General features: G+C 38.8%; 1 protein-coding gene across 4 annotated transcripts in view; it reads right to left on the reverse strand.

The window, feature by feature from the left end:
• Positions 1 to 8,332: 8,332 nt before the first annotated feature.
• The window catches only part of MCM8 (minichromosome maintenance 8 homologous recombination repair factor), a 44,567-nt gene continuing 41,821 nt past the window's right edge, over positions 8,333 to 11,078 (reverse strand). For 2 of the 4 annotated variants that reach the window (XM_017944995.2, XM_003905050.4), the window contains 2 exons: positions 9,758 to 9,947; positions 8,333 to 9,150 (listed from right to left, as the gene is read on the reverse strand). In XM_017944995.2, the coding sequence (XP_017800484.2) occupies positions 9,058 to 9,150; positions 9,758 to 9,947 (283 nt within the window). In that variant the 3' untranslated portion in view covers positions 8,333 to 9,057. The remainder of the gene's footprint in view (positions 9,151 to 9,757; positions 9,948 to 11,078) is intronic. The other 2 variants (XM_017944996.3, XM_009216527.4) reach the window with 1 other exon arrangement.

Consider the following 11,078-nt stretch of genomic DNA (forward strand, 5'->3'; position numbering starts at 1 on the left):
TCCCTTATTGTTTGGAGCGAGCACTCATAGGTTTCTGTTTTAGATACCATTTTAGTTGTATATATTTTTGTATATTTCAAAATATGGAATTAAATTATACTGTTATCAATGTTTAAAATAGAACATCTCCAAAATTATCTATGTAGCAAATTTTATGTTCTTCCTATTTTTCACTTCAATATAAAATTAGAGAAAAACACTCCAAGATACAATAGAGCCTGCCAATTAAAATATAATAAACTGTTTTGTATTAAGAAAGCCAGCTCTACTACAAACTGCTGATGGCTAATTAAGTCTTTAAAAAGTAGGGGAATAAAGTGGCTGGCATTTTGGCCTGAAGGACAATGACTGCTCAATACTTAGGACTAAAGAGTAACATGCTTTTAACAAACTGTTTCCCTAACATTTTAAGATGGGAGAACATCCAGCTATCAGTCTTTGATCTTATTTTCTAGAACTTGACAGAAGTCAATAAATGAACAGGTTAATCTGGGAAAAAGGATGGAGAAAATGCAGAAACCCAGTGAAGTAGGGTTTAGAGCAGGGCGGGGGGCAGAGGAAACCAAAATATTCTACAGTTAGTAACTGGTTTATAATGCTCATTTCCTGTTTTATGAATTCTGTAATAATTTCTATCCAAGCAGATAAACTAAACACACAGGCACCTCATATGTGTGAAGGGACTGGGAATATCTGTCATTGAACTTTTTTCCCAAAATGGGGAAAAAATTAGAATAGTAAGTCTGTAATAAAAATAGAAATAAAAATCCATATATAAATTCTAAGTTTTATGAAGTTCATTTCAAATTTTTCTCTCTCCACCCTTGTATCAGAATTATTTTCATAAGTAACCAAAATGTACTGGTCAGGTGTCTTATCCCAACTTCTGTAGTCAATCATGTAAGTGCTTACACCAAGAGAATGTGAAAAGAGAAAGGATTGTTCAATCTTGAATAATTAGCCTGCTATTAACTGTTTAGTTCATCCTTTCATTCATCCTTTGCTGAGAAGTTGTGAAAATAAAAATTCTGCCCCTAGAGGGTAGTATTGTCTTGCCACGTTTAACGTTTTCCTTGGTAAGTTGCAAAGTGCTGTGTATGACTGTGCTGTATATTGGAACAAATTACCTCTTTGCTACAACTTCTTGGAATCTGTTTTTAGGCTTTCTGGTTTTTTTTGTTTTGTTTTGTTTGAGATGAAGTCTTGCCCCGTTCTCGCCCAGGCTGGAGTGCAGTGGTGCTATCTCGGCTTATTGCAACTTCCGCCTCCCAGGTTCAAGCGATTCTCCTGCCTCAGCCTCCCAAGTAGCTGGGATTACAGGCAGATGCCACCACGCCCGGCTAGTTATTGTGTTTTTAGTAGAGACAAGGTTTCACCATGTTGGTCAGGCTAGTCTCGAACTCCCAACCTCAAGTGATCTGTCCACCTCTGGTCCCCAAAGTGCTGGGATTACAGGTGTGAGCCACCATGCCCGGGCTCTTTTTAGGCTTTTGAAAATTCTGCAACCCAATCATTCTCTCTCATTTATCACTTCTATTTGAAGTTTAAGCTTTTTGAGAAGGAAATTTTATTCCAAATCTATTATGAATATTTTCTGCCTAGGGATAAATGAACAAAGTCTAGAAATATGTGTACTGCGTTTTTATATCAGATATGCAGTGTAATGTAGTGTTAGCTACTTGTGTTATTTAGTCTGGGACACAATAAACTTGAGCTACTTTTTGTTTCCTAAAACCAAAAGAAGATAATGTAAAGAAGGTTGTTTTGCAAATGGGTCTTATGTAAATATTAATGATTGGAAGTTAAATCAAGTTAAAACAGCTGGATATGGTGGCTCATCCCTGTAATTCCAGCACTTTGGGAGGCCAAGGTGGGTGGACTGCTTGAGCTCAGGAGTTCAAGACCAGCCTGGGCACTGTGAGGACACTCCCCCCGCTGACCCCCGTACCCCACCTGCTCCCCCCGTCCCCCCCAAGCACCCCGCCATCTCTACCAAAAATACAAAAAAAATAGCTGGGCATGATGGTGGGTGCCTGTGGTACCAGCTACTCAGGAGGCTGAGGTGGGAGGATTGCTCGAGCCCAGCGGGAGGCAGAAGTTGCAGTGAGCCGAGATTGTGCCTCTGCACTCCATCCAGCCTGGGTGACAGACCAAGACCGTATCAAAAACAATTCTCTAGGAATCAATGAGAGTTAAGTCTTACAGGAGTACGCTGTAATTACCGGGCACTAAACCCAAAAGTGTGTTTTGAATAACTAGTAATTCAAATAAGGCACAGGTTTCAATCATTGTAATAAACACACCGTCCCACAGCCTAAATAGGAAAAAACTAAATGATGGGATTTAGATTTGAAACACATGTAAGCAAGAGTGCATTCCTGGTAGGGCCAAGCACCTTGGGTATAGCACCTCAGGACTTGCAGAGATTAACTCCACCTAAACCCTATAATTTAGATTACTGTTTAAATTATCAAGAGATCTAAACTAATTCTCTTTTTCATTTTTATTATTTTATTTTTTATGTGAGACAGGGTCTTACTATGTTGCCCAGGCTAGAGTGCTGTGGCTCTTCACAGGGGCGATAACACTACTGACCAGGACGGGAATTTTGACCTGCTCCATTTCTGGCCTGAGCAGGTCCACCACTCCCAGGAGATCAACATGTTGATACCGAACTTAGTGTGGACACCCAATCAGCAGAGCACACTATAATAGCCCAGAATTCCTGGCTTCAAGCAATCCTCCTGCCTCAGCCTCCTGTGAGCTGGGACTACAGGCATGTGCCACTGCACCTGGCTAAACTAATTCTTATGTCAACTTCTAGTGCCAACCTTTCCACATTACTTCCTGAAAAAGTACTGATATCACTAGAATATGTGAACAATTAAGTCATTACTAAGTTTTTATATGGTTCTTTTGGAATCTTTAAAAGAAACAACATTCTCATAAGGCAGGCATTATCTACAAATAAGAAAGTAAAATGGTTGGTTTTAATATTTTTTTCCTCTCTGCTTGCAATATTTTAAAGGTGACAAAGGGATTTTTAACATCATTTAGTATACAACTTGCTTTATTTTCCATTCCATTCCCCCTTCCTGTAAAGATTTAAGAATCTTGTTTTCCTTTTGTTACAGGGGTCCCCAAACCCTGGGCTGTGGACCAGTACCAATCCATGGCCTGTTAGGAACCAGGCCACACAGCAGGAGGCGAGCGGCAGGCAAGTGAGCATCACCACCTGAGCTCTGCCTCCTGCCAGGTCAGCAGCGCATTAGATTATCATAGGAGTGTGAACCCTATTGTGAACTGCACATGCGAGGATGTGCATTCCTTATGAGAATCTTAACTAATGATGACTTGAGGTGGAAGTTTCATCCCGAAACATCCCCCCACCCAAGTCCGTGGAAAATTGTCTCCCTTGAAACCAGTCTCTGATGCCAAAAAGGCTGGGAATTACTGCTTCAGAAAGCCTTGTTTTAATGTCACATGCAACTGTCCTTTCTATTCAGAACATGTGACTGAATTTTGAAAGGTGGTAGACCACCTGTTTCCCTCTGTCCCTACCAGAAAAAAATTAAACTAGTACTGTGGTCTTTTTAAATGGTTTATTTCTGAGAGGAACCTTCAAATGTGAGCACGAGATAATTTTTCCCTCCAAATCCTAGGCATTTTAGTTAATTTAAAATGGGTTTATGTAATACCTGCAAATGGAATGCAAACATACCATTTTTTTCTTCTCTCAGCCACATGAAGAATTTTGTTTTTGAACATGGTAAAATATTCTTCAGGTATTAATTTCCTATACATACTTCATAGTCCTTACTGTTTATATTTTGGGTTTTTTGTTTTGTTTTAGAGACACTGCACTCCAGATAGACTCGCTGTTACCCAGTCTGGAATGCAGTGGTGTGATCATAGCTCAGTGCAGCCTCAAACTCCTGGACTCAAGTAATTCTACTGCCTCAGCCTCCTGAGTAGCTGGAACTACAGGCACATGCCACCATGCCCAGGTATTTTTTTTTTAGAGATAGGGTCTCCCTGTATATTCCCTGGGCTGGTTGGTCTCCAATTCCAGACCTTAAACAGTTCTCTTGCCTCGGCTTCCCAAAGTGCTGAGATTACAGATGTGAGCCACCATGCCCAGCCCTGTTTACATTTTTACAAACCATGTCACCACACAACCCAGCAGTTTGTATTCAGTTAAATCAGATTGTTTAATAACCTTAACTGTGAGGCCGGGCAAAGTGGCTCACATCTGTAATCCTAGCACTTTGGGAGGCCAAGGTGGGCAGATCACCTGAGGTCAGCAGTTCGAGACCAGCCTGATCAATATGGTGAAACCTCGTCTCTACTAAAGATACAAAAATTAGCCGGGGGTGGTGGCGCACACCTGTCGTCTCAGCTACCCAGGCTGAGACGGGAGAATTGCTTGAACCCAGGTGGCAGAAGTTGCAGTGAGTCGAGATCTCACCATTGCACTCCAGCCTGGATGACAGAGCGCAACTCCATCTCAAAAATAAAAAAACAAAAACAAAAACCTTAACTGTGGTGTACATACTGAGATGTAAAAAAAGATTCTAGAGCCACCCACAGTCCTTGGCCGAAGGCCTCCTTCCGTCATCTGCAAAGCCAGTAATGCTGCATCTGTGCCTTCTTCTGTAGTCACTATATACATATGTGCTGTATATAGCGTGCCTATACTACTATACATAGGTGTGTATATAGCGTGTATACTATATACAGTGTAGATATATAGCGTGTATACTATATACATAGTGTGTATAGTATACTATATACATAGTGTGTACAGTATGTATACTCTATATAGAGTATAACTATATACACTCTATACTCTGTAGTATAGAGAGTATATATACTATACAGTATACTCTATACACTATATAGTATACTATATACACTATGTACACTATGTATAGTATAGTATACTATATACACTATATACACTATGTACACACTGTATAGTATATATACTCTCTATACTACAGAGTATATAGAGAGTGTATAGTAGTTATCACTCTATATAGATGTATACATACCTGATAAAGCTGATTACTATAGATAGTATACTATATCGTGTGTATACTATATACATAGTATATACTATAAAGTTATATATACACTATATATATCAGTGGAACCCAATTCACATCCGGAAATCTACCTGCAAAGGGAGTCTGGGAAATGTGGTTATTTTCTCACCTTCCAGCCCCTGCATTATAGGAAGGCACACTGGAGAGCAGAATGAACCCTGAATACCAAATCACCGTATCATTGTATCTACATTTATCTACCTCTTTAGCTAGTCATTATCCATACAATTGTTTATGAATTCAATGCATTCATAAACAATATACGAATATTATTTAATATTCTTCTGTATAACAACAGCAACTATAACATGTTAATGGAAGTACAATATTTCCCTTCTTTATCAAAGGGGAGCTATAAAGATCCATCAGTCACAGGGTGGTGTTTATTCCTCTCCTGGTTCAGTTATACTCTCACCTTGAAATCCTCTATCCTAAAAATGAAATGATCAAGTTGATTACCACCAGTACAATTTACTTAACACAATATTGGAAAAGAGAGGAGGCTGGGCGTGGTGGCTCATACCTGTAGTCTCAGCTACTCCGGAAGCCCTGGAGTTTGAGATCAGCTTGGGCAACAAAGGAAGACCTCATCTCTCCTAAAAATCAAAATTAGCTGGGTATGGTGTTGCATTCCTGTAGTTCTAGCTACTCAGGAGGCTGAGGTGGGAGGATTGCTTGAGCCCAGGAGATCAAGGCTTCATCATGTCACTGCACTCCAGCCTGGGTGACAGAACAAGACCCCCATCTCTTAAAATTTCATCTCACAGCTAGGCGTAGTGGTGCATGCCTGTAGTCTCAGCTGTTCAAGAGGCTGAGGTGGGAGGGCTGCTTGGGTTGAGGAGTTCAAGTACATCCTGGACAACATGGCAAGACCACCGTCTCTTAAAAAAGAAACTTTCGGCCCGGCACGATGGCTCATGCCTGTAATCCCAGCACTTTGAGAGGCCGAGGCAGGCAGATCACCTGAGGTCAGGAGTTCAAGACCAGCCTGACCAACATGGAGAAACCCCGTCTCTACTAAAAATACAAAATTAGCCGGGCATGGTAGCACATGCCTGTAATCCCAGCTACTTGGGAGGCGGAGGCAGGAGAAACACTTGAACCCAGGAGGCGGAGGTTGCGGTGAGCCGAGATCGCGCCACTGTACTCCAGCCCGAGCAAAAAGAGTGAAACTCTGTCTCAAAAAAAAAAACCACAAGAAAAAGAAACTTTCATGATGTCATGTTTTCTTGCTTTGCATGTTTCTGTTCTGACATTTGTACTTAGGATTTGTTTTAATCAGCAATGGTGACACAGAAACAACTGCCTATAGAAAATTACTTTCGTCTCCCAAGAGGGCATGCCACACCACACCAGGCCACATTAGGAAACACCACAGTCAGTCAGGCAGTACAGAAGCAAGTGAAAAGCCTAGGCCAGAGCTTTGTTGCTACAGTGGTTGAAAGGTGTGGGGACACCCCCTATCGGGCAGGAAGTGAAATACTATATATTGGGGTTCGTGGTTGGAGGGACTGTAATGTGATGTTTGCATACCCACAAAAGCTGGATGGTAAGGGAAAGCTAAACAGCATTTGTTAGTTTGGCCCTGTGATTAATGGATGCTAAATACAGAATCTAAGGAAACATGGAACAATTTCTTCTGAAAATGTACGTTTATGTCTTTTAAAAAATAAATGTATATAATATCCTTAACCTTTGAGACTTATTTTCCTCTTTGAACAATAAATTAGTACATTTCCTCTTCTGTCTACCACTTTATTTTGGTTGATATTATTTATGTGTTGACTTTCATGAAATGTTTTAAATTCTATTAATAGATTTTTTTTAGCTTTAAATATCTCTTATTTAGTTTGGAGAGAGTCTTACTCTGTTGCCCAGGCTGGAGTACAGTGGTGTGATCTTGGCTCACTGCAACCTCTGCCTCCCGGGTTCAAGCGATTCTCCTGCCTCAGCCTCCCTAGTAGCTGGGACTACAGGCGCGTGCCACCATGCCTGAGTTATTTGCTTTAAATATCTTTTAACCCCTAGCTTTTAAAGACTTCACTATATTTATGCTACTATCTACTTTCTCCTTTTTTTTTTTTTTTTCCCCTATAAGAGACAAGGTCTTGCTCTCTTGCCCAGGCTGGAGTACAGTGGTATAATCATAGCTCACTGTAACCTCAAACTCTTGGGCTCAAGTGATTCTCCTACTTCAGCCTGCACAGTAGCTAGGATAATAGGCATGCACTACCATGCCCAGCTAATCTATTTTTTGTAGAGATAGGGTCTCAATGTGTTGCACAGGCTGTTCTCAAAACTGGCTTCAAGTGATCCTCCTGCCTCAACCTCCCAAAGCTCTGGGATTATAGATGTGAGCCACTGCGCCTAGCCCCTCTTTTTATTCCTGATTTCTTCTTCCTCACTTAAAAAAAAAATTAGATTGTGGTCTGTAACAATAGTCTCCACATCTTAGTTTTGGTCCTACAGTTAAACATCTGATATATACTGCCAGTTCTTTTTATTTACATTTTCCATTCATCTTCTGGTTTGCTGGAAGCTGTATTTCAGTAGATTCTCCAACAATGGTTATTTCCTGAGTTCTTGTATGTTACAAAGTGTTGGTTGGATTTATAAATGATTGATAGTTTGGCTGGCAACCCTGTAACATCTGAATCCTCTAACAACATATGAGAAATTCTGGTCTTATTGATCCCACCACCCAAAATTAGAACCAGGAAAACTCCCTAGCAGCCTATGAAAGGGGCATATAACATAACCTTTTTCAATCAGATGTCTTTGGATGACACTTCTTTTTTGAATTCAGCAATTTAGGGAGGCGCCTCATGGAGAATCCTTTTGTTGCTGTTCTGGTGTGGGTGGGGGCATTCTTCTACCTATTCTTGCTGCAGAAGTGGCAAAGGTAGGGCATGGTGGCAGTACCACTTTCTTCCAGTGCCCTGTGTGGCAGCAGTGTCAGCAGCTTCTTCCTTGGTCTAATTCTAAGGCATGGTTTTACAAATTGCTGCTGTAAGCTTACCCTCCTGGTTCACCTGCCTTCTAATAATTCCGTGAGCTAACCAAAATTCTTTCAAAAAACTTCTCCTGCTTAATCAGTCTGTTTCTATTGTTTGCAAGCAAGACTCTATTATAAACTACAGCCTGTAGAATAAATGAGGCCTATTACTAAATGGCTAAAATCAAAAATTGGGGATTTTGTATTTTGACATGGGAAAACTATGAAATTCAAATTTTAGTGTCCATAAATATTTATTGGAACGCAGAATATGTAAATGTTCATTGGTTTATATATTTGTCTGAATGCCTACATTTGATATGCAAAACTATGAAATACACATATAAAAGTCAGGTCAAAAATATAACTATAAAAAATTTATAAGTAATTTTAGCCTTTTGGAGAATTTATTTAACAATTAACACATGGCTACCACTACAATTTTTTTTTATTTTTTTGAGTCAAGAGTTACTCTATTGCCCAGGCTGGAGTGCAGTGAATGGTGGGTTCGTGGCTCACTGTAAGCTCAAACTCCTGGGCTCAAATAATCCTCCTGCCTCAGCCTCACAAGTAGCTGAGACCACAGGGATGTGCCACCACACCCAGCTAAGTTTAATTTTTTTTTTTTTTTAAAAGAAATGGGGTCTTGCTATGTTGCCCAAGGTTGGTCTCAAACCCTGGTCTCCAGCAATCCTCTCACCTCAGCCTCCTGAATCGCCGTGATTACAGTGTGAGCTACTGCATCTGGAGACTTTATCACTTCTTAAATTAGTTTATTATATTTAACGCTTTTTTCTTATAATACTTTTGGGACATCATTTTTCAGAGAACAGTATTTGAGTGTGTGTGTGTGTGTGTGTGTGTATGTGTGTGTCTGTGCGCGCACACATATTTTCACTGAGATGGCTTTAATATGCTAATAAACCCAGAAGGCCCTAACTTGGTGAAGTCCTTTTACATAGTTTGAAGCTGGTAAACTTTTGGGCCTTTTTTCAAGAGGTAACCCTGGTCATTTAGTGATCCAATAAAGTTTTCAAAATCAGCAACCTGGAAGAAAACATCAAAAGGTTTAGCCCATTAAGTAACATGTCAAAATATTACTTTTAAAATAAATCTCTCAAACAATAATATGTAACTGTAAAGTTTTGTTGCCAAATAAAATTGTGTTTACTTCTTACAGAGCAAACTGCCTATATTTGAGCTCTGGATTCTATAAAGCCTAGATGAATAAAAAATAAAAATTCCAATAGGCAGAGAATATTTTACATTTGTTTCAGGTTAGCTGAAAAACAAAAATCAAACTAACTTTTGAAATTAAGAAGTTAATTTTCCATAATGTGTAATAGCACGTTTGAAGTGCTATTATGTTGATTTTCACAAGAACTTTGAAGTAGGAATAGCAGGTATAATCATGTCCATTTAACAGATGAGGGAACTGAGGTTAAAAGATACTAAAATGACTTATCCACAAGAAACTTTCAAAAAAACATACAGACTGTGTCTTACTACAATGTTTCCCTCTATCAAGATGCTGAAAAGCCTTTGAGAAGAAGCAGGTATGAATTTTAAATAAGTAAAAACTGTTTCTGTTCTACTATATATTAATAAGGACCTCCTGAAATTATTACAAAAGAGATTAACTAGTTTAACATACCTGAATGTTTAGTTCTTTGGCAATCTGCCGAAGTTGATGAAATTGAAATATATTATTATAAGTTCTTTCAGCAATGTTGTTGAGAGCAGAAATAAATCTTTTTGCTGTTGACCTGTTGCTCATTCCAGAACCATGCTGGGATCGCTCAAAATCTAGGTTCCCAAATTCATCAGAGTAAGTTCCTAGCATGCTTAAAAAGAAAGGAAGAAAAAAATTACCCAATGTGGCACTGCCATAGAAATTGTTGTCCTGGGCTTTGAGGTTACAGAAGAAAAATTTGGAAGTAGCCACTAGGCTCACTTAGTAAACATTTCAACATGTGTTTATTGAGTGGCCACTTTGAAATTCACTATGATAAGGATTGATAAGGAATAAAAATATTTTGGACACAATTACTGCTTTTAAGAAACTTCTAAATTTGAAGAGAGAAATGCATAAAAACACAAAATTGATAAACTACAATATAAATACCTGGGACATTCTTTTTGATTCATGAAGAAAAGAAATTCTAAATATAATAAATTTAGACTTTACTGAATAAAAATGCGTCCTATCTCCTGGAGCAGCATCTGGCGGCACCAGTATTTTAAATAAAAGGTATTTAAAATACTATAGGAATGAACTAGAAAGGTTATGGTGAGTTGCAGTGATAATGGTTAGATATTAAAGGATGCACCTGTTACTGCCAGATTTCTTCTGCTTCCTCTTATTTTCCCAATATCACCAAGGAAAGAAATACGTACTTGATAGTGAATTTTAGCTAGAAGTCTGAAAACACCAGTTAGAAACACAATTAACCATCCTGTTTAATCCAACTCTATTGCTGATTCCCTGCTTGAACAATGGGATAGCTGTATTTCACAGCCAGAATAACTGGCAAAACTGTTATTTAACCAGGAATTAATTAATTAGTCAAATACATACTGGTCACCTGCTGGGCAATAGGCTTATAGTGGTGAACAAAACAGGTATAATCCCTCCCCTTAAGGAGCATGCAGGAATGATTTTAATGGGTTATAAACAATAAAGCTTCCTTTTGTTCTTTGAGTAGTTAAAAGCCTACGTTATACATAAAAGCCTACATAGGAATGAGTCATTCAAAATAAGACTATTAAAAATGATAAAACAGCAAGATGGTGTTTTCCTCTGAAATACAGCATAATCTCTTTTATGATGAACCTCCCATATGCTTGTTTCTCATAAGAAAGTTGTTAAAAATGTTTTCGGTTAATAATAATAAGTAACATTTATCTTAATTATATTTATTTACCATAGGCTATCCCACTTAATCCTCCCAGCAATCCTGTGATTTAGGAACTAT

Source organism: Papio anubis, chromosome 16 (assembly GCF_008728515.1).
Source record: "Papio anubis isolate 15944 chromosome 16, Panubis1.0, whole genome shotgun sequence".
In the NCBI taxonomy this organism is placed as follows: domain Eukaryota; kingdom Metazoa; phylum Chordata; class Mammalia; order Primates; family Cercopithecidae; genus Papio; species Papio anubis.